Below are 26,708 nucleotides of genomic sequence, written 5' to 3'. Positions count from 1 at the left end.
TGCGCGTTTGTTTGTTTTAAGAACGCTCAGTTGCCACTAGGGGGGCGTTTTTATATTCGATCTAATTTTAATATCCATAATTTGTTATTGTTATACCTTTATCATTGGAGATTACAATGCTAAACCATGAAAGAATGCGTACAGGAAGTAGAATCCGTTCTGCCAACCAAGCCTCGAAAAAGTATGGAAGCCACTGAAGAAAATATATACACGAAAATACTTATTACAAATGTATAAAATACTTTTAGAAAATAGATTTAGTGGGATAGCACCCATGTTTTCAAGGTTTTTTGAGGGTGGGGGGGGTCGCGTCTAACACCGAAAGGTGTTTTTTAACCGGAAACAAAATATAGTTGAAATGTATATGTCAGTATATATTACAAAACATATAACAAAAACACATCCCCAATTAATGTATTCGTGGGATAGTATCGATAATTTTATCGTTACTGGGGAAGACGCTTCTAATACCGGAAGTAAATCTATTGACCCGGAAGCAATAGTAAGCGCATGCGCCTCGGGTAAAAGAAATAATAATCCTTGAACATGGACGCCACAAAGGAAAAAGAAGCCCTTTCGATGAAAACCCCCAACAGTAAGAGGACGAGGGGTGAAGACGACGAGCCCCCCGCGGCGAAAACCAAGCCGGCGGTCGACCACAACACAAACGTGGCCAACCACTACAACCAGCTGCAGGAAGTCGGCTTGGCCGCTCGCAGCAACAGTCGCATCTTCTTCATGAGGAACTTCAACAACTGGGTGAAGAGCGTCCTCATCGGGGAGACCCTGGAAAAGGTGCGCGCGGGGGGTCATCGCCACGTGTCCGTGTTGGACCTGGGCTGCGGCAAAGGGGGGGACCTGCTCAAGTGGCGGAAGGGCGGCATCGGCCACCTGGTGTGCGCCGACATCGCCGGCGTGTCTGTGGAGCAGTGCCAGAGTCGCTACGAGGACATGAGGAGGAAGAGCCACGCCAGCGAGAAGATCTTCAGCGCTCAGTTCATCACCGCCGACTGCACCAAGGAGGTCCTGTCTGAGAAGTTTGACCGACCCAATCTGACGTTCGACATATGCAGCTGCCAATTTGTCTACCACTACTCCTTTGAGAGTGAGGCCAAGGCTGACATGATGTTGAGGAACGCCTGCGAGAGCCTCAAACCTGGAGGCTTCTTCATCGGGACCACCCCGGATGCCTACGAGCTGGTGAAGCGCCTGGAGGCATCGGACTTGCTCTCCTTTGGCAACGACATCTTCAAGGTGTCCTTCCAATCCAGAGGCGACTACCCGCTCTTCGGCTGCCAGTACCACTTCAGCCTGGAGCAGGTGGTCAACGTCCCGGAGTTCCTCGTCTACTTCCCCCTGCTGGAGCGCATGGCCCTGCACTACGGCATGCGCTTGGTGTCCAAGCAGAGGTTCTCCCAATTCTTTGAGGAGAAGGTCAAGCACAGCCATCACCGCAGCCTCATGATGAAGATGTCCTCGCTGGAGACGTTCCCCTGCGAAGACGGAGGGAGGCCGGAGTCCGTCGGTGAAGACGAGTACTGCCACGCTCGGGAGCACTGCAACAGAATGGCTTCCGGAATGCGACTGGGAACGCTGAGCAGGTCCGAGTGGGAAGCGGCTAGCATCTACCTGCTGTTTATCTTCCAGAAGATGTCCTGATGCTGACAAACATGGATGCTTATGTACTACAACTCCCAGAACGCATTGCAGTGTTTGCTAAAGACACTTATGCAGCTGAGTTTATCCAGGCTTTATAATTCCCAAACTGTCTCTGCATCCGAGATTGGATGAAGACCACATCTTCCCCATCACAGCCCTGAGCTGCTGCTGACATCCAACATGCAACATCCACCTTGGAACCAGCTTAGCTTATTTTCCTGATAAGCTAATTAAAGCAACTATTTTTATAATCTGGAATGCATCATAGCAGAGGACACTAAAGAACCAATGTTGTATTAGCGGTGAGCTACAAGCTCCTTAGCCAGCATTAAAGGCAGTAAATGGTTCCGGAGGCTGATTGCTCATCATACTTCAGTTGCAGCTACTGTTATCTTGTGGAGTTAAACATCATGCATAGAGAGGTTGCCTGCAGCCACAGCTGCCAATGTTTTTTTGTGAACCTAATTTAACAAGCGGTGGTTATTTTGCTTTTGTGTAGCGCGCACCAGGGGATTTCTGGGGCTGGTGGTTCATTGAAGCGTGAATTGGAGTATGTACAGTAATGTGGAAAGCCAAGTCATCTCTGTTGGCTGGTTGTGCTGATGCTATGGTAAATAAAGCACATAAATGAAATCTTATGGGATTAAATATGACGTCTGATTTTTGGAGCCACGTGCTTTTCAACTCCAGAGGTACAAAGCTAATGAGCCATACCATCAAGTTATGGAAAGAGTAGTTGAAGCTGGACTAAGGGCAGAAGTCAGCATCTGTGAGCAGCAGTATGGTTTCATGCCAATAACAACAAAATACTACAGATGCAGTATTTGCTTTAAGAATGTTAATATTTAAAACTACATTTCATTAGTAGTATTTGCTATTACAGGTAAGTGGTCCTTGACAGTGAAAGTAAAACGTCGATTAGTTGGCGCTGCTTATTAGCTGGTTATGTCTGTGTAAATCCAGTAGGGGGCGGGCGTTCGATGGCAGTGGTGGTACATTCCCACACCCACACAAAACCCTCAAATGGTAACTAAAAGACTTTTCAGATACAGGGTACACATCACTTGTTGTTCTTCAACATTGACGGATTTGTCGTCATTCTATTATTTCACGTGATATTTCATTTAGCACTCCTTTGGCGCCGTGGCCGGTTAGCTCAGTTGGTTAGAGCGTGGTGCTAATAACGCCAAGGTCGCGGGTTCGATCCCCGTACGGGCCATCTCACTTTTGGTCCATATTATCACACTGTCCCCTGCGTACTTTGTCCGATAGGAAACAATGGAGATGCAAATAATCATTCCCTGGGTTAAACTGTTTTCGCCATGAAGCCCGTGTTACCTCTGCAAGCAAGTAAGTAAGTTGTGTACTGGAAGTGTTTTGTCCATATGAAGCGGTATAGAAATGGGTGGATCGATGTAACATGTAAACTCAACTGGGAACAAATGGTTTGGTTGGTTTTTGAGTGTATGTAGCTTTAAAGCTAATGAGCTGCGTGTGCTTCATCCACCATCATATTATTGTGAGAACATCACTAAAAAGTTACTTTTGCATAACAGGATACCTTAAAGTCTCCCAACATTTATTTGAGAAATGTACAAAACACACACAAAGCAAACATGAGTCTTGAAGGACACAGACTGGGTGCGTCTAAAAATAGATATTTACAGGACATCCATAAGTCACCCTACTGTAACAAAAGTAGTCAGAAGAAGTAGTTTGCAACGCTGAAGGCTTCATGGTGCGTTCAAGGGTTCAACGGTTCTCTCAGCGTCTGTTTCCCACAACGGCCTGTGTTTTACAGACGCTGTGGAAGAAGTGCTAGTCGTGTGTGGCTCGACGGAGGCACCAGCACGGGTGGAAACGATGTGTGTTGGCCGCGTCTTCACACACATCCAAAGCCGTGTCGCTCCTGTCGGCCATTTTTACCTGAGCGCTTTCATCCATTGTGGATTTCCTGAACGTGTTAGCACCAGGAGAACGATCTCCCCACCATGTCGAAGAACATCTTGTTGGGCTTCCTGAAGTAGTGACAAAGCTTCAGAAAGGTCTGGGCGCTCAGGGGCGCGTGCGGCCGACCTTTGGACTCGTCCAGGCACTTGTCATGTCCCGCAGATACGAGGCAGTAGAAGCCCTTGGTGGTGTTGTAGTAGAAGTTGTCCGGGCTGATCCGTGGCGGCAGCTCCAGGAACGTCTCGGCTTTTTTGAGCTCCGGGAAGGGGTCTCGGATGAGCGCGTCACCGTCCACCACGTGGATCTGCTCCCTGGGGAAGACCTCCAACCAGCGGGCCAGGTGCTGGTGGTACAGGCTCCTTTGTAGCGCCTTATAGCCTGGGTCGATGTGGCCCTTGTGGAGCAGGAGTTCCTCCAAAGGCTGGTAGGCCTTGTGGCGCGTGAGGCGGTTGTGGAGGACTTGGGTGTAGTCGGAAATGAGCCTCTCGGCCGGGTCGCGGACGATGAGCAGCAAGCGGACGGCGGGGTTCATAGTCCGGACTCGTGCGGGGACTTGTGGAGCCGCAAAGTAGCCAGGTGTCTTCTCCACCGTCAGCTGGCCAGGCAGGGTTAAGGGCATCTGGGATCGATACCAAGCCAGGCCTCGGCTGTAGTGCTCCTCCACATTGAAGTAATGCACCTGCAGGAGAGACGCATGCTGTGAAGGCTCCCATGCACGACTGTTAAATCAACCCTGTTAGTGGCAGGTCAAAAGACATTGGCTTTAACAGCTGCGGCTGTAGGAAACCTCCTGGAGAAAACGTGGGTTAACAAAAAATTGCATCCATACTCTCCAAGATTATGAAATAGTCACATTCAGACGTGCATGTGCACGAGTCCATCTTCTTCATCGTCGTCATCTTGTGACTGTGACGATTTGCTGATGTCATCGTTTTTAAAAAGCAGCGTGTGGATGAAAGGCTGAAACGCTCATCCGTGGTAATCATGCAAATATTCCCGATACCTCCGTCTTTGCCACTCCCACATCCGGGTGCAGGTTGAGCATCTCCAGCAGGGCTCTGGTGCCACCTTTCCGCACACCGATGATAATGGCGCCCGGCAGCCGCTGTCTCGTGGCGCTGTAGGAGGATGAGGAGCAGACGGGGGGGCAAACGGACAGCTGAGCCTGCAGTAGCAGGAGCACCAGCAGAGCCAGGAGCAGCGTCCACAGCGTCCACAGCATGGCCGCTCCAGGTGGAGGCTTTGTCCCAACACTCGTGGACCTTCCAGATGTCGGCAGGGAGGATTTCCACCGAGGTGACCTGCGGCAAAGGAAGACAAAAAAAAGGAAGGAAGAATATCCCACGTCTCGGCCGATGTTCGGTGACCCGAATTTTTTGCTCATTATTTTCAAATTTTTTAGTTTTGTTAAAGTCTTTAAATTTTTAATCTTATGTGTCGGCTATAACTCCACTTTGTTAATCACTATTTTGAAAATATATTTATATTATTTTATACATGAAATTCCAAGTCACTAATAAAAAAAAGCTGTAATTTTTTGTTGATTATCATTTTTTAATTGGTAATTTAATTTTTTTTAAATTGTATATTTTATATATTTTTTATAATTTTACATTTTTACACTTCAGCTTTAATTTTTTATTTAACGTTTTTATGATTTGAAACATTTTGAATCTTTTATATTGACTGCTTTGTAGAGCTACACTTTGTTCATCGTTATTTTTTTAATGTTTTTAATATTTTGGAAGAAATATTATTTTATTGACTGTTAAATAAAAAAAAAACATTAATTAATTAAGAAAAAACATGACAAAAAGTTTAACTTTTCTAACTCAAACTTTTTTGCTTTCATTTAGATTTTTTTATTTTAATTTTTTTACTTTAAAATTTTTTTTTCAATCATGCTGTCGAGTAGATTGCGATAATAGAAAAAATATTATTCAATATTTAAAAAATAATTTTAACTGCTTGATTGCAATACCTAAAAAAATGTTTTTGGTGTTTTTCTGAATTTATTATTTGATCACCATTACCTTCAAATTAGCATCAAAACACCTCTGCTGTTAGCTGTCACTGGTGTGTGTGCGTGAGTGACAGGACGAAAAGCTTTGAGTTTTTTACCCCAAAAGGTACTCTACTCGAACCTTTGGGACATAACCTTTTGGGTTATCACGCTATGACGGGCTATGACGGGCTATGATGGGCTATGACGAGGAGGGCGGAAAAATGAAGCCACATCGGCAGGCTGATGGCGAGGCTAATGTCAACGCGTCCTTGGCACTTCCTGTTCCTGTTGCTACTGCCGTCATTGCGCTGAAGCAGCCCAGTTGTTATTAATTAGTGCCACTGTTGCTTTGTGGCGCCGCGGCGCGGCAGTCTCATCTGGTTGCGGTGCTGGAGAGATAATTGCATCTTCAGGGACCACACCCTGCCTCTCCACTGCACCCCTCGGTACCATCTCACTGGGAGGGGTGACGTTGTCACCATTGATGATGTAATATCTGCCACCTCGCCCGGACCGTTTGTGGACGGTTCATGTGCTTGTCGCTCATGTTAACGTCGCACTTCAGTACTTGAGGGTGTTTGGACAAATCACCATGGAATTTGGTACACCTGATTAGGCAACTCACAAGCACACGGGTGTCAAATTTGAGCGAGATCGGTTGAAAAAGATGGCTGCCATCAAAACATGTTTGCTATCTAAGTCATTGTCCACAAGTTATGAACCGTTTGTTTCCGTATTCCATGGATGAACATGAACTTGCTTGATGGCTGCCATCTTGTTTCACCAATTGTTCCCAAATTCAACACACACGTGCTTGTCAGTCCCCTAAAGTTGTGTACCAAATTTTGCGGTGATTCGACATAAAGCCCTAAAGTTACACTTGCATTGAGTTGACATTTAATGTTCAATAACGTCTTGGAAACATCATAGCACTTTTTTATGTGCGTCGGTTCAGGAGTAGAAGCGAGCTAACACGGTGCCCCAGTACCCCCACTTTCCAGAAAACCCCTCCCATTGCTGAACCCCGACCCCTCCCGTCCTCGCCCTAGCAACCAGTGCATGCATGCTGCAAAGATCTGGGTCAACCGCATCAAAAGCCAAACTACGCCAACTCCCTCCACTCGCGGGTGTGAATGAAGCACAAAAAATGGAGCGTTGCACACACACACACACACATGCACACACGCACAAGTGTGTGCTTTCTCACAGTAAGCACGACACCTTTGTCGTTAAACACGACAAAGTCCTAAGGTCACCAGCTTCAGGGCGCCAGACGACATTGATGTTTTTTTTATTCGCTGTCGCGTGCTGGACTTGTGTCACGCTTGTGTGCAAATTGGGGGGGTTCTGCGCCTGGAACCAGGGCCATCTGACAGATGGGGGCGGGTGTGTTGTGTCTGGTCTATATCGTCACGGACCAGTGCACCCACATATTATCGGGGTCGGGGGCTGTTTTTCTGGGTTAAAGCCGCTAAACAGCATCACGGTCATGGTTACCTTCACCACCCCACAACCCCCCAGGTGTGTTTGCCCGAGCTTTCCACGGCGACCAGTCCCTCTCCTGGGCAGCACACCCAAGGGAGGAAAGATGTTTGTCAATAAAAACAGGAAGTGGAAGCAGGAAGGAGAGGCGGCCCGGCTCACAGATGATGCCACAGTTGGTACGGCCTGGCAGCCAAAACGGCCGGATCAAACCAAGGTGGCTCTTTGGGGGGGACAGCGGGAAGCTTATAACACACACACACACACAAGAGGGACATCAATGTTAAAAAAAAGAACAAATAAAAATGACAAAAGTGTAAAAGTTCATAAAAAATGAAACCAAATAAAAATAACTTAAATAAAAGTATAAAATTAAGAAAGCAATAAAAACTTGAGTAATAAAAGTTTAATAAATAAATACATTAAAATGGCGTTAATACAAATGTAAAAAAAATAAAATAATGTGGAAAAAGTAAAAAAAAAAGTGTAACAAAAAAATAACAAAACCAAATAAAAATGACTTAAAGACAAGTGTCAAAATAATTTTAAAAAATGAAGAAAAATAAAGAAAAATGTTTAAGAAAAAGAATACAAGTAAAAATGACTTTAAGAAAATTGAAAAAAATTAAAAAATGAATACAAATGAAACTACTCAAATAATGTAAAATAAATTATACAAAATGAATAAAATTAAATGACTTAAATAAAAATGTAATAAATAAATTTATTAAAATGACTTTAAGAAAAATGTGAAAGAAAATTATGTGAACAAGTAGAAAAGTGTAAAATGTGTTAAATAAAAATACAAAAAATACAAATGCAAATAACTTATATTAAAGTGTAAAACATTATAAAAAAATATTGAAAAAATAAATTCAGTAAAAGTGTAATACAAATAATAAATAAATAAATTACAGTAAAAAATGACTGAGTAAAAAAAGTGTAATAAATACATACTAAAATAACTTTAATAAAGGCTGCATGGCGGACGAGTGGTTAGCGCTCAGGCCACACAGGTCCGCTGCATCTGCCGTGTTCTTGAACTGAACACGCAAATCCCGAACCCCTAGTGGGGCGAGTGATTTATTGATGAAGCGGCACCTACGAGAGCGGAGGAAAGCCGCTAAATCGATATCATGTACAGACGTAAAAGCTGTAAGTTTGAGAATCCTTCAGAGAGCAGCCATTTTACACCATTTCCACCCATCTTTGGAGGCGCGCGGAGTACCGTGTTCTATGGCTCTGTAAACACGAGCTCTCATCTCAGACACTTCTGCCACCTCGTGGCCGCCTCTGTGGCTTCAATTTGTTCAGAAGTCACATCCATTAGCGTGCAGTTGCATCATCACCTCTGGTCGCCAAAAACACACACAAGACGTGTGTTGGAATTTTGTCGACAACCCACAAGTCCATCTTTGGTATTGATTGTGTTGAAATGTGAAGAGTTGCAATGTGTATGTTGAAAGTGGACATATCATAAAAATCACATATTGAATTGGTAACTGCTATGGCGTGGAGAAGGGGTAGGATTTAATAAGCTTTGCTTCTTCCTGCTCCTTTTCAGACATGTGTAGTACTGAGGTGTCGTGTGTGTGCATGTATGTGTATGTGTGTATTGTATGTATATATATATATATATATATATATATATATATATATATATATATATATATATATGTGTGTGTGTATATGTATGTATATATGTGTGTATGTATATGTATATGTATATATATATATATATATATATATATTTATATATATATAAGTAGATATTGTAAGTGTATTGTATTGTAAGTGTATATGTGAGAAAGAATAATGTAACATAGTATGCATGTCTGAAATATATTAAGAAAAGAAAGAAAGACACAGCTCATGAGCATTAAAGCTACAGTACACATCACAGACGTCCTACTCCATATCAGAAGAGGTCTTACCTGACTCTCCTCTTCGGAACTCCTCTTTTCCTCGCCGCTCGTCACCGAAGGAAGTGTGTGTGTGTGTGTGTGCACATGGAGAGCGACACTTGTGTGCTGCCGACTTGCTGAGCATGGGTTGATGACTGACTAGGCGGGAGGGAAACTAGGTGGGAGGGAATAGAGGGAATATGTCTGTGAAGTAATCACACACACACACGCTTCAGGGAACCCCCCCCCCCCCACACACACACTTTACCCTCTATTCTACTTCTTGCCTTGCCACATTCTTTACCTACCCTGCCTCTCCTTAGGATGATTTACATTTTTTAAACATTTATTGCCCCCCCCCCCCCCCCCATCATAAATAAATTAGAGAGTGGCGGAACAAAGCAACACACAAAGGCAAAAACAACCTCATGCCTTTCTTTTTTATTGTCCTCGTATCGCAGGGTAACAAGCTTTTTTTTAACAGTCCAGAACGTAGCAAAGTGGCCAAGCCAAAGAAAAAGCTCTGCTTGTTCCAGAGATGCCAGAGATGACGGCTGACCACAGCTAACTGTATTCTGCTTGAAGGGAAGAGAACCTCTGGACACGTTGGCCTGGTTGACCTCCGACCTCCACCAGACCTTAAACAAGGATGGGGGGGGGCATCTTTATCTGAGACGTGTCAGTTTGGTTAAATGTCAGTACAATAAGTTGAATTTGTGTCATTTAGAAGGTGATGTTGTCTGTAAAGCTGCATTGAATATCAACATTGGTGGGCCCCCCCTAGGTGCCCCCCGCTCCCCCATCCATCTATCCACCCATCCATCCATCCATCCACGCATCCATCCACCCACCCATCCATCCATCCATCAACAGCTTTCCACCAGCTGAAACACGTTGCATGTCAGACGCCCTTTTCTGTTGAGGTTTTTTTTCCAAAACAAAAAGCGAACCCCCTGTTGAGTTTCTCTGCTGGAGGTTTGGGAGGGGGCGGGGGGTATTCACCGATCAGTTCCACCATCCCTGCACCCTCCCCACCTTCTTCCTCTCTTCACTTTCTTCCTTCCCACCGCTCTGATTACTTCTCCTCTTGGAGAAAATATTTTTTGTCTGCAGCCCAGGGGGGCGGGGGAGGTTGTTGTTGGCTGGGAATAAATAAGCATGGGTAATCTGCTCCAAACTTCTTCTTCTTCTGGTGCCCCCGGGGGGTGGGGGGGTGCTCACACAGGCTCATTACACGCTTGTCAAAGAAGCTTTCTCGCAGGCTTTGCGGACGCCGGCTGCGTCTGCTCTCACTTTTCATCGGGTTGATGCCGTATTCTGTTTGTGACCGGCGAGTCGCCCTGAAAGGCTGCAGGCCGCCATTTGCCTCCACTCGGACCGACCTTTTTCTCACAATATTCCGTCATTACATTCAAACACTACCGTACATTTTTTCCTCAATATTGTCATATTGTCTAAAAATACATGAGTCTTCTTCTCAAGCGTATTTGACTTTTCTCCCAAGATTTGGTTGTTTAAATGTATGGTTTTTATTTCATTTTTGGAGAAAAGAAAAGAATCACAAAATTGTGATTCTCCTCTGTCTAAAATATACTCTAGTTCTTCTGAAGCATATTTTACTTTTATTCTGGATAAAATAATAATTTACCTTTTGTTTTCTAAACTTTATACATTCAACTGTAATTTATCATTTCATTTAATTGCTTTAATTTAATTGATTTCATTTTTTGAGAAATTATTTTTTTAAAGTACATTTTACCTCAAATACACCACTACTTATCGGAAAAAATATCACCTTTTTTCTTCAAAATATAATATTAAATCAATATAAATAATTAATAATAATAATGAATAGTAATAATTAATAAATAATTAATATTATTTTTAGAATAGCATTTTCCCCTGAAATATCTAATGTAAAAAAGATGTATTGCCTTTTTTTCCTAAAAAATTTAGTCTTGTGTTCACAAATCAAATTCAAATGAAATGAAAACTATAATCACCAATTGTTATTATTATTAAAAATTGTTTTTTTAATTAAATGTGAATATTATTGTTCACAGCGCCTCCCTTTGTTTGGCATGTGAATGACAGCCTATGGAGGCTTCTAATGATGTTAGCTGGAGATGAAAACAGGACAATAAATAACCATGTAAGAGTAAACACCCAAGGTAGAAATGACAGCATTAGCATGTGGGTGAGCCGTTAGGGGGACATCTGCGGGACATTCCCGTGTCCGTCCGGACTTTCATTGGTTGGTGCAAGCGTGTGTGAGCACCAGGTCAAGTGTGAACATCGGGTATTAATAATTCAGCGTGGAACGAGGCTGTGAGCTCGACGAGCTGCGTGACCTAACGCTGACTGACTGCGGGGCGGGCAAAGCCGTCTCGAGGGGCGGAGGTGTACAAACGGTACGTTCAAAGTCATCCAGCAGAAATGGGTTACTTAGCAGCTCTAAACGCTCCAGAGTCGCTTTTGTGGGGAACCCTGGTGTGAAGTTTGAGCATCAGATGGCTTCTCAAGCGCTAACACGACCAGAAGTAGTATGCTGGCGGCCATATTGGACTTTGGGGGCTTGCTCTATATCAGACAGGATAGCAGAGTAGCACTCCAGACTGCTTAGATCTCGTGAGCGTCCGCCCATGTGAAGATGCATCCCTTTCAACGCTGACCTTGCGTTTGCAGTTCCTGTTATTTGTTATTATTATTCATCAGCTAAAACACTTTCTTCTGATTGCATAGAAATTACCAACAGGATAAGATCTGCTCCCGGAACGTTCCTATCATTAAGGTCATCGTTTCTAAGACAATTTGTTTATTGATAAGACAATAAAATGGCCGCTGAGGGCTGGAGTCCCTTTGGTCAGACACTGCGCTTCCACACTGAAACGATATTACTGTCGTTAGCTAGAAGCGTACCTAGCTTGTTTGCTGTTAATTATCTCCGTCCCTGGAGTGTGTGGGGTGTGTTGTGTCTGGAGCCCTGACCTTGGAGATGCTCCACGATGACGCTCCTCTGAGCCTTTGGAAAGGAAGCAAGGACAGAATACAGCAGGAAAGGAGACAAGACACACTTGGGGGTTCCGTAAGGGAGTGGAAGCAGCAGTGGAGGGAGGAGGTTGCGTCAAGGAAGGACGAGGGAGGAGACGAGGTTGCTAGTTTGACATCACGTGGGTCTGTTCGCTTGACGTGCATCATCCTGTCACGGCAGCAGCGGCCTTCCTCGTGCACTCTACAAATCCCCATGACAGCACACGCTTATTTATGGAGCAAGGCATATTCATTTAGAGTAGTTATCGAGGAACTAATGATTAGAGTAGTTATCGAGGAACTGTGGCACATACATTTGGAGTAGTTATTGAGGAACTAATGGGTAGAGTAGTTATCGAGGAACTATGGCACATACATTTAGAGTAGTTATTGAGGAACTAATGGGTAGAGTAGTTATCGAGGAACTATTGCACATACATTTAGAGCGGTTATTGAGGAACTAATGAGTAGAGTAGTTATCGAGGAACTGTGGCACATACATTTGGAGTAATTATTGAGGAACTAATGAGTAGAGTAGTTATCGAGGAGCTATGGTACATTCATTTGGAGTAGTTATTGAGGACCTAATGAGAAGAGTAGTTATCGAGGAACTATGGCACATACATTTAGAGTAGTTATTGAGGAACTAATGAGAAGAGTAGTTATCGAGGAACTATGGCACATATATTTAGAGTAGTTACTGAGGACCCAATGAGGAGAGTAGTTATCGAGGAACTATGACACATACATTTAGAGTAGTTATTGAGGAGCTAGTATTGAGGAAGTAGTTATTGTTTGTGCAGAAATTGGGACATTTCTCTGTAAGGGGGGGGCTGTCACAGTTTAATTTGGTGTAAATTGATTGGTCATGCCTGGAGAGAGGCTGCACGGATGATGTCAAAGAAACAAACTGTAGTTGGAAGGTTGGTGGGCTTCCTAGACTGTTTTTGTGTTCAATAAACGGAACCTCTCAAGTTTGTGACTTTTTGTCCTAAGAGAGCAACTCTATTGGCCCTAATTCTTTTTGCAGGAGCAACGACCAAACCCATCATCAAGCATCAAGGTGTTGGAGATCCTGCTACAACAGTACAACAAGAAAGGGAATGATTAGATTGTGAAATCTCATATCAAATAAGCCCAAAATAAGGCAAAGAAAAGAGATGGCCAGATGAGTTTATGTTGAAATCTTCCTCATCGTGACCTTTGGATGTTCTCTGTTGGACCAGCTGGTTGCCAACAAAGTGGGGAATTTCAAAATAAATGGTTGGACAATATTAGCTTTCCTGGTCGCCATGGATATGTAGAAGGAAATCCATGTGGAGCAGGGCTTGCAGGACAGGTAGAGCATGTCATGGTGCAATGGCATGACGATTCATGTGCTGATGTCTGATGGGAGGCTGATGGGAGGGGCAAACCACCCAATGACACAAACAGGAATACAGTAGTGCAGCATAGCCAACTGGAATGCAGTCGCTGCGTTGCATTTACATTGAAGGTGCATGGGTGTGCATGCGTATAGCATGCGTATAGCAGTTGTACATGTGTGCAATGGGGGGGTTGGAGGCGGATCGGGCCGTCTGTATTGCGGCTGCTGTTTATTTTTGCGTGTATAAGAAGCTCACATCGAAGAAGCTGACCACGCCTTCCTGCATGATGCCATATCAGCTGATGAGAGGAGTCCAAGAGGAAGTACAATATGCACATGGCAGCACGTCATGTATCCCGACAACCATGGGTAAAAGCCAGTCGGTGGCCGTTTTAGAAGAGCAGCAGCCTTGGCAGCAAGGTTGCGTATGTGATACTTCCAAAGATAATGTCGCTATCAGCTGTCGTTCCAGCTTGTGTGGTCCCTGCTCGGACACAGCCATAGGACAATCTCCTGGTGAGAAACGTTGCCTCTGTGAAAGGAGGCAGTCAATGGATATACCCATGCGTCTCTGAGATGATGACCTTTGGAGACGAAGGAGCACCACAGAAGACACAACGAGAGGACATCGCCAGACGGACAGGCTTCATAATTGTCAAGGCAAGAAGTCTGGAGCAGGACTCTGGTGGACAACTGATGGACATTGGTCAAGTCATCTCCCCCAGTGGAATGTTGGGACTGTGTCAAGGCGCTCCGCTCAGTAAGGAGGTGACGCAATGATTGAGAAGAAGGGACATGGAAAAAAGACATTGATTTATGGACTGAAATATGATGTCTTCTCGGCGTTCCTCTGGTTTCTGTGGCCAAGCAGAGATCTTCTGTCCCATCCAAAAACATGCTAGCTGTTATGCTGTCCATAGGTATGAATGTGTGTGGGAATGGTTGTTATCTTACCTTATTTAGCAACACGCGACAGCAAATGAGCGAACATTCAGTAAGTAAAGCTGACTGTTGATATGAATTAATATTTAGCTGACCCACATTTGCCACAAACATGAGAGCAAATGAAACCTAGTAATATACCTAGTAATGTATAGCAATACATGTACATATACGTACATACATATACATTCTGTACATACAGCCATCCCTCGTTTATGGTGGTTAATTTCTTTCAACTAGGATTCAATATTAATAAATTGAATATTTTGTAGTTGCAGCATAGAAAAACTGTTTATGATCTCAAACATTATTAGAGCCCTCGAGATTTATTTAGGTCTTAAATGGCATATTTACCTGTACTGTGTTTACTATATTGGGTAACACGAGTGTATAGGAGTGTTATTTTATGTCTTGAGGGCTCTAATGGTGTTTAAAACCATATTGAGAAGGTCCTAAAGAGGATTTCTGTGATCTAACTGCAAACTATTCTATTGTGTGACCCTGATGATGACGATGACGGCGACATGTCCAATGCGTTGTGTGACCCTGGCGATGACAGCAACATGTCAGACACTCTGGATGACCACCGCGACACCTCCGACACACCGTGTGACTCTGGCAAGGACGATGACGACAGCCAGCTCCTCCTCAGACAAATGTTGTCACAGCCCCGCCCCCCTGCATTCCCGGATGAGGAAAAGCTTCACAGGGAAGTGGCCAAACCGGAGTGGAATTTGCTGAAGAATGTGAAGGTGTGCGCCATGAAAGAGAGCCTGGCGTTGAGCAAGAAGAGCTGCAAGCGTGTTGACTGCAGGAACTACTATTTGTTTTGCGGCAAGGCCGTGACCAAGATGGCCAGGCACCTGGAGAGATCAAGCTGCCACAAGGCAGAAGTCTCCCCCGCCCTCCGGTTCCCCAAAGGCTCCCGGGAAAGGCTGAAGGTGTAGAACCAGCTGATCAACGAGGGGAACTTTGCACACAATACGTACGTGTTGAGGACAGGCGAGGGGCAGCTGGCGGCCTGAAAGAGACCCCACAAGATGGGGCAAGCCCAAGACTTTCTCCACTGCCTCCACTGCAGAGGGCTCTTCATGAAGAAAAGCTTGACCAGCCACATGAAGCACTGTCCAGAGAGGGAGAAGAAGGACAACGAGCCGCGGATACTGCAGGAACGCGTGGAAACGCGTTGCGCCCTGGCAGCCATCGGAGACCTTGGCATGAGCCAAGGCTTCCGGGCCGTCCTGTCGCAGATGATCTACAACGACGTGACATGCCTCACCTTGACCAAACCCTCCTGCTGCAGTATGGACATGTTCAAGCAGTACGGCGCCGACGCTAAGAGGCAGGAGTATATGCGGCAGAACCTTTGCCAGATGGCCAGGCTGGTGCTGGAGGCCTGGAAAAGAACTCTGCTGAAGAAGCTGGAGGAGTTCTTCCTCCCCGACAGTTTCCGGCACGTGGTGTCGGCCGTCAACGTCCTGGCCGGCTACGATGCGGCCAGGAGGACCTACAGCACGCCCTCGCTGGCCATCAAGCTGGACTACTCCCTCCAGAAGGTCTGTCACATCGACCAGGAGAGAGCGCTGAAATCCGGCGACGCCAGCCTACCAGAGTACGCCAAATACTTCCTGCTTGTGTACAGAAAGGAGTGGAACAAGATGATTTCTTCGGGCGCTCCGGAAAACCAAAAGGATCTCAAAGAAGAGGGAGACCGACGTTCAGGTTGTGAAGCGGCTCAACTTCCACGTGGAGAAAGTCCACCTTCTCCCTGAGCAGAAACTGCGAGCAGACCCTACCGGGGAGACCTACGGTGCACTGGCCCGGGTCATTGTGGCCTGGATCGTCCTATTCAGCAGGAGACAAAGCACCGAGGTGTCCACTATGCTCCTCACCGTTCTGAAGTCCTGTAAGAAGCCCAACACGCAGACCCTGGGGAACCTGGCCATATCTGTGTGCGGGCTGGAGAAGAGCATGTGCAGGGTCTTGACCAGGATCGAAATACGTGCCACGTGCAGCAGGATGGTGACGGTCCTTCTGAAACCATCCTTCCTGTCTATGCTGGAGCTTCTGGCCGACATCCGCGAGGCCTGCGGTGTCCCCGCTAGGAATCCTTTCCTGTTCGGCCGCCCGCACACGCTCTCCGCCTACAGGGCCTCCACGGGCATCCAAAAGTTTGCCAAAGACAGCGGCGCCAAGGGCCATCGTCGAGGCAGCTGGCGATGAAAGGTGAAGAAGGTCTCCTGTGTTTCTCAGAGACCCAGGAAGTAACCTGACGCCCAACTTAGACGATACAGCTGCCACGTTCTGACGGCTGTGCTGTGATTTTGCAGGCTCTTGAGCGCAAGGCAAGCAGAAGTGGAGCGAGGCGGAGGCCCACGCCTTGGAGAGACACGTGATGTCCTTCATCTGAGGCCACAAGGTGCCTCAGAAACACGACTGCATCTGGTGTCTCAACGCTGAGCCGCGGGCGTTAGGGACGCACCCATGGAAGGGCGTCAAGGACTACGTAAGGAACAGGATCACCGCCCTGAAAAGACGAAGTGCTCGTAGCTGAGTGGGAATGGCGGCGTGGAGCCCGATTATCGTGTCCTTTATTTATTTATGCTTTTCTGCTTGGTCCTGCTGTGATGTTCAGGGAGGAGGTTTGTATGTGTATCTGTTGTTTGTTGTGCCATTCCAGACACAACATTCCTAAAGGTTAATGTCTTGGCACTTTCAGATTAAAGGATGCATCATTTTCGTCAAATCGTGATTGTCACAACTAAAAAAAAAATACATTACACGACAGTTTGTTTTAAAAAGCAAAACCATAATGAGTAACGCACAGAAAAATTCAAATTTCCATGTACCGCCTCTGTAATCTAAACGGGTTGTCTTTAACGTGACATTTCGGTGTTTATTTTGAAATGACTCCCGGAAATGCGTTTTCCTGCCGTAAGCGAGCGTGATGCTCGTGTGTCAGACGTTAGCCTCGGCTCCTTTCCGGCCAGATCACAGTCGAGAAAAGGTTTGTGTCAGTATTTAATTGCAACGTAAAGGTTCCGGGGAGCGGACTGACTTGAACCTCTGCCGGCGTTGCGCTGAAATGAAGGCCCGCACGAAATGACTGGTACTTCCGCCATTAGTCAAAGGTACGCTGTCCAGTTACCTTTCTAGTTACTTATTACCTTCCGAAATAGTAACACGTATTTTTTTGTTACTCTCAATTTATAGGTATGTTATTATTTCAATGTGAGCTCCTGCTCACGTGTTGTTAATAAAATTTGTTTTATATAGAATATAGCTGCATCTAAGCGTATTTAATTGGCCACGCCTCCGGTAACAATCTCGACGAATCGGATGCGGAATAGCGGATGATGGACATCCCCGCAGCCAATCAGACCCCAACACCCTTCCAAATATGGGCGGGCCCCAGTAGCTTCCACACCACTCCCAAGCACCCGGGGCCTCTCGCCGGATTCCAGCGTCTCAACCTGGACTCACCCTCTGATCAGGCACCGTCAGGTCCTCCGCCCGGGCAAACGTCACCTTGGTCCCCATACAGCTGTCACCCGGGAGCATGCGGCTCCATTCTCACACCCCCCAACATAAATGGACCTCATTCACCGCCTTACACCACAGGTATGTTGTTTCTATGTGGGCCAATTCATTAGGTACACCTGCACAACCTGCAATGTATGTTTTATCACATTTTAGGAGCCATGCCCGAATTTGTCCCCAATGCACAGGAGAGGAGCACAACTCAGCAGGTTGGCAAGCAGGTTATTTTCTCATTTAATGGTCTTGTTAGTAATGATTAACATAATAAAAAGTGCAATTATTATTATTATATAAATACAGTAATATTAATTTGGAACAAGTGATGAGTGTTGTGGAGTAGAGAGCTAACAATGAACACTAATAATAATAAACCTGTGGCGTCTTATAGAAATAGTTGTTACTGAGTACATGTGACACTGAACATGAACTTCCAAAGCATATACTAAAGTGAATGCACCTATGAAATCCAGCAATTACATATATTAAATATAGGAACGCCACTAGTGGTTGGCTTATTTTTACACTTGAATGACACATAGGGATGTCGAATGTTACTCGATAATAATAACACGTCAAATTTCTTTCTGTTCCGTAGTCCCCAAACTCAGAGTCCCGTTATGGACTGGACCCAGAGCTGCTTCCCAGTGCCGTAAGTGCTTCCTGTTCCTGTGTTTCCTCCCATGGGCTCACCACACACAACGCCTTTTCCAGGTGAATGTGATGGCAGACGACAGGGCAGAGTGGGAAGGGAAGGTTTTTGTCTCTGAGCCTTTTTGTCCTCCCCCTCCTCTCCCGACCACTTCCTGCGTGGTGGAGGACCGAGGTCGCGTGAAACACTCAGTCGTCTACGAGTGAGAGGATTGTCGTATAGAACGGAAGGTGACTGTGTCTGTGCTGCAGGAAGCGCCAGCCCCAACGCCATCCGCTCCACCACGTACTGCCTCCCCCACGACGGTCCCACCGCCCTGCTCGCCCGCATGCCACTGGCTGCGCTGATTGCCCCCCTGGCCAGGCAGAACCCAAAGGAGGTCTGTTTTTTCCCCCCTCTGCTGTCCATGCGTGTTCACTCAAGCCCCCCCGTTGCCCTCAGAAGCCCCCGCCGATGCGCACGGAGGAAGTGTGTGTGAGGGGCTGTCATCGGTGTGGCGCTTCCATGTGCGCCGCCATGAGCTGGCAGGACTGTGGGCAGAGGTTCCACTGCCCCTTTTGTGGGAAACTCACTGAAGGTAAGGTCGATTTAAGAATGATTTGGAGTGCATGAGAAAGTGGCAAGGAAAATATAGCATTCCTTAACCACATAGTCATTTCACATAGTCACAAGTACATTGCACAGAACCAATGTTGTAACAGCGCTAAGGAGCATGAGGAGCGCTGATTGCAACAGTACGATGAGAGGAACACGGATGCTTTCATGAAACATTTTAAAGCGCGTGCAGGGGTGGATGAAGCTGCTGGATGATTCAAATGCTTCCAATTATATAAAAAAAAGTTTCCTACAGCCACAACTGTTAATAGTTTTTACATTTGCATGTGTGGTATACATTATATATCATAAGTGTACAAGTGTTATTATAAGATAAGATAAGTTAAGATATGCCTTTATTCATCCCTCAGTGGGGAAATTTGTATTGCACAGCAGCAAGAGTACAGAAACAGTTAAGCAGCACAAAATACACAATATAGAAAAATAAACAATATAAACAACTCAAGTATTAACAAAATCGACAGTTTTTCCCAGAGTTATATACATATACAGTATGCAGATAATATGAAACGAGATGAAATATATGACCAGTATTTACACTGAGATCTTGCTAGTGAGTTAATATGAGGCATTATGGGAATACTTCACATAGAACTAGTATATTGCATTTAGAGCCTTAATATTGCACGTGGAGGTTGATCAGATATTGCACAGTGAATGGAGTCTGATAAATTAATGTCCCCTCAAGTAGGATTCAATATTAGTAAATGGAATGTTTCTGTACTTGCGTACCTGTTTATGACTATGGGTTTGAACATTATTAGAGCCCTCTGGACATGAAATAACACCCCCTAGTCACTTTTACATTTGTTTATTTTACTATTTTTTGTTTAGATTTAGAACATTGCACATGCTACAGGATCACTGTAGGAACATTAGAGATGGACGCCGCTAGCAGAACAAGCTACTGAGCTAACTAGATCACCTCTGTAACTTAAAAAAATGTTTAATTGGAGGAGGGAAGAAGGACAATGGAGCTTACCACTTCCACATGGAATGAGAGGAGAACCTTTTTGTCACTTGATCTCAGCCGTGCCGTATCTGCCTCGCCCGTGTCGTGTCCGCCTCAGGTGGCGTGTCCGCCTCAGCCGTCGCCTCAACATTTCTGATAGCAAGTAGCCAGAATCCTGTCTATAACTTGCCTTTCAATATGTTTTGACTAATAATAGTCCAAAAATAGCCACTCACCCTTTATGAATTTATGATACTATAGCAAGGGATGGCTGTGGTGTGATTCTTGATGGATCAGTCCTGTGTGTCTGCAGTGCCGTGGCAACACTACCAGCCCACAGACGGCGTGGACGGGGCTCGGCTTGATCGACAGCAGAGGCCCGAACTGCACATGGGATCCTACGAGGTCCTGCACGCCCAACAGGTTCAATTTCCCTCTGTCTAGTGCTCATTTCCATTATTTTGGCAGTTTTTTTAAATTGTGTGTGTGTAGGGTGAAGCAGCCGCGCTGCTCCTCGCCATTGACGTGTCGGCCCCAGCGCTGAGAGGCGGCCATTTGGAGTTTGTGACGGAGCAAATACACGTTCTGCTCGCATCTCTGCTCAGGTGAAACACACCGCTTCGTCCGAAAACGCGCACCATTTTAAAGTGTGTCGTCTCGGTGTAGAGAGGAGGGCGGAGCCTCCTGGTCAGACGCCCGTGTGGGTCTACTGACGTATGACAGCAGGGTCCAGCTGTATGACCTCAGCCCCGCCCTGTCCCGCCCGCACATGTTGGTCCTGGCTGAGACGGAGGAGGAGATGCAGCTCCCTGCCAGGGAGGGGCTGCTGGTCCCCTTGAAGGCTTGCATCCACACCATCGCCAGGTAAGGACATCCTGTCATGGCGCATCATGAGCAACACTTGCACATCCTGCTGGTGGATGTTAGCCTGGGTGTTTTTATGCAGCGTGTTGCAGCTCATCCCGCAGTTCAGTCCAGAGCGGGTCGAGTCCGCAGGCGTCCCTGTGGACCTGCCAGTCAAAGTGGGACTGGCAGTGATGCAGGTACTTTTATTTTGAAGAGACATTCCAATGTGACTCGTTTTTTTATGGAAGGGCCGTTTTGTGTCTCCAGACCCTCGGCTGTCCTGGCAAGCTACTCGTCTTCCACGCCTCCCCGCTAGTAGAGACGGGACGTGCTCAGACGTCCTCAGGCTTCTTTGGCACCAGCAAGACGAAGGCAAAGCAACAACTTCCTAAATGTCCCCTATGCTGCAAAAGTGGCTTTTTCATGATGTTCTATCAGGAGGATGCGGTCCTAGCGCCAGTTTATGAGCACCGAATGTGAGAAAACCCTCAAATGTGGGCTTTGATGGACTCTAACCATCAAATGTATCGACAGTCGTCCCTCTTTTATCGTGGTTAATCAGTTCCAGACCCGACCGTCGTAAGTACATTTGCACGATGTAAGACACCTTCTTTACAGAAGGAATACTTTTATAGTTATGGAATAGAAAACTGAAATATAAAACAAAAAGAAAAGCCGAACACTTTTCTAAATATGGTTTATAACCTAACCTCATTAGAGCCCTCTATACATGAAATAACACCCCTATAGCCGCGCAGCTCATTAGCATAAAAGCTAAACATCCCTTTTCAACTTGACTTCCTTCCCACAGTCCATATTCCAGCCGCCAGAGGAGGCCGTCACGCTGGCCAAGGCGTGCGTCCGTCAGGGCTGCAGCGTTCACCTGTTTCTCCTCTCCCAGCAACATGTAGGCGGGGCTTGGCCGGGGCACGTCCCCTATCTGACGGGCGGGGCGCTGTACACCTTCAACCACCTGCAGGTACCGAGGAAGCAAAGCTCCTTTTGCTCCGTGTTTGAAATGAATGTATTGTTTTTTTTGTTTGTCTGAGGAGATACCACAACCGTACGCCCCCGCCTTTATGCTAGCGTCAATAGAAAGTGCTTTGGTGGCGCTATCTGCAGGGGGGAAAGCATGCTGCAGATACTACTCCCAAGTCAATCAATGCATGCATCGCAGAGTTGGGAGCTGGAAGTGGCGAGAGATAACTGTGGGGAAGATGTGTCTTAAATATGGGACGTTTTGTGTGTTCACGTCCTGTACAGGGGGATTTGGACCGCGAGCGCTTCAGCAGCGACCTGAGGCGTGTCGCCCGGGCGGACGTTGCCTACCGGGCTGAGCTCAGCTTGTTTGTCAGCAAAGGTTGAAAAGAGAGGAAACGATCTGCATCCTCATTCCCGGCAAAACTCTCCAGTGCGCATTTGTGCATCTTTGTCTGTCTCGCCAGGTTTGCGGGTCTCCGGCTGTTACGGCCTCTTTGTCCCCGGTCCCAGTCCGAGCCAGGTTGCCATGGCCACCCTCGACTGGCAGACCACGCTGGCCGTGGAGCTGGCGCACGGCGGCGCCCTGGATGAGACGAGAGGTGCTGCCATACAGGTGCAGGAAAAATGTGACTGAAAGCATTGCTTGCATTCACCCATAACCAATAACATTTTTATATGCACTTAAAAATGTAGATTAATCTGTAGTTAGTTAGTTAGCTAGTTACTTGGCGGTAAAAGGGACTCAAACCAAGTTGGGTTTGACGAAGTGTACCTGCTGATTAGCTCATGACAGTACTACTACCCATCACTACTATCAGGAGCACTAGAGTATGGAGGGGGTTGAGCCACCTAGCGTGGTGCACCGTATTCGGCCACATGCTGGAGAAAGCCGGTGAGACGCCACGGAGGTCTCTGGCAAACCTTTTGTACCTGTCAAATGCCGCGGCGCTGGTGTTTCAGCTCATTGATCTTTGTAGGCAGACGCAAAAAAGAAGTGCTTGATTTGCTCGCCCTCACAGTCCGGGTCACCTGACCTGATAGGTATGACGTGGTCGTTCTGTCATTTTGTGCAGGCCTAGCAAAACCGTTTTAAAAACCACAAAAATTGGACGCAGGCCAGCGGGACTGAACGATGTTGTTGCTCTTCTTCCTCAGGCCGTCCTGACCTACAGCACTCAGGAGGGGGGGCGGCGCTCCAGAGTGCACACGCTGATGCTGCGATGCTCGCGCCACCTGCAGGACACTTTCCGCCAGTGCCAGGCCCAAACGCTGCTCAGCTTCTACTGCAAGAAGAGTAAGCATGGGGTGGGGGTAGGACAAGGGCTGTTATTTAAACATAGAGGCATGTAGAGTGCATGAGAAAGTGGGAAGGAAAACAGTGCACGCAGAGGTAGATCATCTGGGCTTTGCCTACAGCCACAGCCATTAGTGCCATTGTTTTTTTCCCCAGAAACCCCGGCGGTTATTTGCTTCTGTAGACCATAGGAGACTTTTTGTAAAGGGCAGATAAAACTAATTCTCCGCTAGGTGGAGCAACTGCACTCTTTAATGTGCTTACATGGAACAATGTCCGGTGGGATGGCTTGTTGTTGTCTGCAAGAGTCCACTTCTAGAACAGCACAGTAATCCCTGGATTAGACCGGGTCACGTCAAATGAATTTCGATGCTAATAAATGGGATATTTTTGTAGTTAGAGCATAGAAGCCCTGTTTATCACTTTCTAAATGCGTGTTTTAACATTATTAGAGATCTGTTATGACATAACATGCCTAGACGCAACCTTGAACTTCTTAAATGAAGAAGCCAAAAATGTACCACTTCCACACGGAATGAGAGGAGACATTTCCCGGTCTCAGCCGTGGCACCGTGAGAGGGAATGTCATCTCACGTTATGTCGCCTAACATTACCAATGCCTCGTGACCACAATGCCAATTTGTCTTTTTATATTTTTGGACCAAAAATAGGCCACAGCCCCCACCCAACAGCCACCATTCATTCGTTTGCTATTTGAAAAAGTGCAATATACCAAGGGAGCGATATCCGAGCTGTGATGTAGTGAGGGATTATTTTATCCTGGCCTGTCAAGCTGTGAGTAGATGTCTTTTCTGTTGCGCTTCCAGTGTACTGTGCCGTGCTGGAGCGCCCTCTACAGGAGCTGCGTGAGGAGCTGCAGACGGACCTCACGGAGGCGCTGGCGTCCTACCGCAAACATGGCAGCTCCGCTTCAGTGTCCGCTGGTCAGGTAAGCTGACTGGCCCTTTAAAAAGAAGACGAGACATGAAACGCGGGCTGATAAGAGCCGTGCTCGTGTCCCGCAGCTCGTTCTCCCTCAGGGCCTGCGAGCGCTTCCTGTTTACGTCAACAGTCTGAGGAAAAGCGAGGTGCTGCTGCCGGGCCTGCGCACCTCCTCCGTCCATCAGCGGCTGCAGCAGCGCTGTGAGGTCCTGCGGTTGGACGCCTCGGCCAGCGCCACCCACTTCTACCCGCTGCTTCTGCCTTTGGTCTGTACCAACAGCACGCTAGCTACATATTTGACGGTCAGTCGTGGGTCTGCCCAAAATACCGTGCCTAATGGAGGTTTCAAACGGGACTTCCCGCCATCTATGAATGACGTAATTGTTTCCAAGGAAAACTGCCGGGTTGATTGAAAGGGTCAGAAGAAGGTAAGCACCCCGCCCCCTCGCCGTTTGACATCCTGCTTTGTCGCCCACAGCCGACTTCCGTCCTGGAGGGGGCGCTTCGCTGCTCTGGCGCCAGCCTGCGCCCCGACGGCGTGTATTTGCTGCACGCGCCCCACACCCTCCTGCTCTGGGTGGGCGCCCGGGTCCCGGCGGGCACCCTGACGGAGCTCTTCAATGCCGGCTGCTTCTCGTTGCTGCACTCCGGAGAGGTCACGTAGAAAGAAGCAAATGTGGACTAGAAACAAAAGCGCTGAATGTTTGAATGTTGCTGTGTTCTCCAGACCAAGCTGCCCATCCTGGACAACCCTTTGTCTGCCAGTGTTCGAGCCCTCATCCACACGCTGGGCTCAGAGGCCCCTTGCACCCGTGAGGTGAGACCGAGGAACCCCCTCGCTCCTTTTGATATTGGCATCACAGTGAAAAATCTCCTTCCTCAGCTGCTGCTGGTGAAGCAGGGAGACGCCTGCGAGGAGCTCCTGCAGCGCCACCTCGTGGAGGACAAGAGCCCCAACGGGGGCGCATCCTACGCCGACTTCCTCTACCACCTGCACGTCACCTCTGTGCGCCTGCTGCAGTGACTCCTATTTTACTTGCTACTGTGAATGCAGCACGGTGGTGTCTCCCTCATCTCCCGCCTCGTATCCGCATTGGAGCATCCCTGTGGGGACCTTCTCCCCACGCTGACGGGGGTCCTAAAACAGGCTTGTCGGGCTGATTGGAGACCGTGAGCTTGAATGCCGGTTGGTGTATCCCCTTCGCCATACCCCATGAAGCCCCGATTGTTGCTGGGAACTCATCAAGTACTGGAAAGGAAGACATGGATTAGCCATCGGATTCTTTCACTTGTGTAAGTAAACGGTCAGAAACGATTCATTTGAAGGTTCAACACAAACCTCCGCTCTGCCAAAGTCTGCCGTTGTTGCAGTATATCATTGCAAGATCCAAAAGTATTGCGTTATCTCGCAAAAGTTGGGTGAGCCCTCCCAAAGTATTAATAATTGTATTAACTTGCAAAACTTTTGCGTTCTCGTGGAAGCTTGGCAAGCTCTTGCAAAACTTTTGTTATCATGATAAGGTATTGCAAGATCTCGCATCAGTATTGCATTATCCTGAAAAGTATTGCGAGATCTTGCAAAAGTATTGCGAGATCTCACAAAAGTATTGTAGTATTATTAATAGTATATTAAAAGTATTATCCTGCAAGTTTGGTGAGCTCTTGCAGTTTTGTTTTTACCAGAGTATTGCAAGATCTTGCAAAAATATCGCGAGATATTGCAAATGTGGTCTGTTAGCATCTTGCAAAATATTGCTACCTCGAAAACGTTTTGCGCTTTCGCACAGAAGTTTTACATATCCCAGCAAAACTACTGTGTTATCTCGCAAAGTATTGTTGTCTCGCAAAAGTTTGGCAAGCTCTCGCCAAAGAGATCTCACAATTATTGCATTATCCGAGCTTTTGCAAGAACTCAACTCAACTTTTTTTAAAACTTTCAATTTAGTTTTTCTCCATGTTCCGTCGGGGGCTGCGTAGTACCCCACCTCCTGCCCCAAAAGCTCACCCATGACCTGAATGAGGACAGCGTTTTAGAAGAAGGATGGATAATAAAGGGTGTTTAGAAATGTCATCCATTCATCCTGGGTCTGTAGACATTGTAGATGTCTAAATAAACCTCCTTGAAACAGCATTAAAATCATTTTTCTTGGAAGACGCTGAAGAGCAACACATTTAACACGACTGGCAATGGAAGCCCAATGGTAAGTCGAAATAATGAGATAAAAAGTCGAAATTCTGAGATAGAAAGTCGAAATTATGAGATAGAAAATCATAATAATGAAATAAAAAGTCGAAATTCTGAGATGGAAAGTCGACATTATGAGATAAAAAGTCCAAATGAGACAAAAAGTCGAAATTACGAGATTAAAAAGTCAAAATAACTAGATAAAAAGTCGAAATTTTGAGATGGAAAGTCAAACTTATGAGATATAAAGCCAAAATAACGAGAAGTCAAAATTATGAGATAAAAAATCATAATAATGAGATAAAAAGTCGAAATTCTGATATGGAAAGTCGACGAGATAAAAAGTTGACAAGAGATAAAAAGTCG

At 46.4% G+C, this 26,708-nt stretch overlaps 3 protein-coding genes and 1 non-coding gene across 10 annotated transcripts; 3 read left to right on the top strand and 1 right to left on the bottom strand.

Moving 5' to 3' along the window:
• Positions 1-469: 469 nt before the first annotated feature.
• Positions 470-2,292, top strand: rnmt (RNA (guanine-7-) methyltransferase). Its single transcript, XM_058071904.1, has one exon. It carries the CDS (start codon positions 547-549, stop codon positions 1,657-1,659), a length of 1,113 nt encoding a protein of 370 aa, XP_057927887.1. The 5' UTR covers positions 470-546; the 3' UTR covers positions 1,660-2,292.
• A 512-nt stretch (positions 2,293-2,804) lies between these two features.
• Positions 2,805-2,878, top strand: trnai-aau (transfer RNA isoleucine (anticodon AAU)). The gene has a single exon. It is a non-coding gene; the product is annotated as a tRNA-Ile (tRNA).
• Positions 2,879-3,146: 268 nt separating this feature from the next.
• Positions 3,147-9,134, bottom strand: hs3st1l2 (heparan sulfate (glucosamine) 3-O-sulfotransferase 1-like 2). 2 transcript variants are annotated; one of them, XM_058071907.1, is made up of 3 exons: positions 9,031-9,134; positions 4,613-4,910; positions 3,147-4,288 (listed from the first exon to the last, which is right to left on the bottom strand). In XM_058071907.1, the coding sequence occupies exons 2-3, from the start codon at positions 4,829-4,831 to the stop codon at positions 3,623-3,625; spliced, it is 885 nt and encodes a 294-aa protein (XP_057927890.1). In that variant the 5' UTR covers positions 4,832-4,910; positions 9,031-9,134; the 3' UTR covers positions 3,147-3,622. The 2 variants fall into 2 exon arrangements, with proteins under 2 accessions (XP_057927890.1, XP_057927889.1); XM_058071906.1 differs by lacking the exon at positions 9,031-9,134 and having other exon boundaries at positions 4,613-5,125.
• A 7,014-nt stretch (positions 9,135-16,148) lies between these two features.
• Positions 16,149-26,370, top strand: si:dkey-13n15.2 (protein transport protein Sec24C). Of its 6 annotated transcripts, XR_009129691.1 has the most exons (23): positions 16,151-16,564; positions 16,669-17,469; positions 17,552-17,959; positions 18,035-18,099; positions 18,474-18,527; positions 18,590-18,701; positions 18,779-18,906; positions 18,969-19,104; positions 20,408-20,517; positions 20,587-20,699; positions 20,761-20,958; positions 21,041-21,137; positions 21,208-21,312; positions 21,752-21,919; positions 22,204-22,300; positions 22,386-22,534; positions 23,077-23,215; positions 24,043-24,164; positions 24,241-24,423; positions 24,636-24,812; positions 24,885-24,974; positions 25,041-25,450; positions 26,103-26,370. XR_009129691.1 is itself a non-coding variant. In XM_058071865.1 (22 exons), the coding sequence occupies exons 3-22, from the start codon at positions 17,692-17,694 to the stop codon at positions 25,179-25,181; spliced, it is 2,652 nt and encodes an 883-aa protein (XP_057927848.1). In that variant the 5' UTR covers positions 16,151-16,564; positions 16,669-17,469; positions 17,615-17,691; the 3' UTR covers positions 25,182-26,370. The 6 variants fall into 6 exon arrangements, 5 of the variants coding, with proteins under 5 accessions (XP_057927850.1, XP_057927848.1, XP_057927847.1 ...); XM_058071865.1 differs by having other exon boundaries at positions 17,615-17,959; positions 25,041-26,370; XM_058071864.1 differs by having other exon boundaries at positions 25,041-26,370.
• Positions 26,371-26,708: the final 338 nt, after the last annotated feature.

The sequence above is a fragment of the Doryrhamphus excisus genome, chromosome 4 (assembly GCF_030265055.1).
Source record: "Doryrhamphus excisus isolate RoL2022-K1 chromosome 4, RoL_Dexc_1.0, whole genome shotgun sequence".
Lineage (NCBI taxonomy): Eukaryota > Metazoa > Chordata > Actinopteri > Syngnathiformes > Syngnathidae > Doryrhamphus > Doryrhamphus excisus.
The sequence above is the reverse complement of the archived record's forward strand: the minus strand, read 5'-3'. Positions and strand labels throughout refer to the sequence as shown.

What these genes read in the sequence shown, in the direction of transcription:
- si:dkey-13n15.2 (XM_058071865.1), top strand. Translation starts at nt 17,692, where the DNA reads ATGATGGACATCCCCGCAGCCAATCAGACCCCAACACCCTTCCAAATA. An exon ending in TTCACCGCCTTACACCACAG is followed by an intron (nt 17,960 to 18,034) that starts GTATGTTGTTTC and finishes ATCACATTTTAG; the next exon opens with GAGCCATGCCCGAATTTGTC. An exon ending in TGCATCCACACCATCGCCAG is followed by an intron (nt 20,959 to 21,040) that starts GTAAGGACATCC and finishes GTTTTTATGCAG; the next exon opens with CGTGTTGCAGCTCATCCCGC.
- hs3st1l2 (XM_058071906.1), bottom strand. Translation starts at nt 4,993, where the DNA reads ATGAGCAAAAAATTCGGGTCACCGAACATCGGCCGAGACGTGGGATAT. An exon ending in TGGGAGTGGCAAAGACGGAG is followed by an intron (nt 4,289 to 4,612) that starts GTATCGGGAATA and finishes TCTCTCCTGCAG; the next exon opens with GTGCATTACTTCAATGTGGA.
- rnmt (XM_058071904.1), top strand. Translation starts at nt 547, where the DNA reads ATGGACGCCACAAAGGAAAAAGAAGCCCTTTCGATGAAAACCCCCAAC.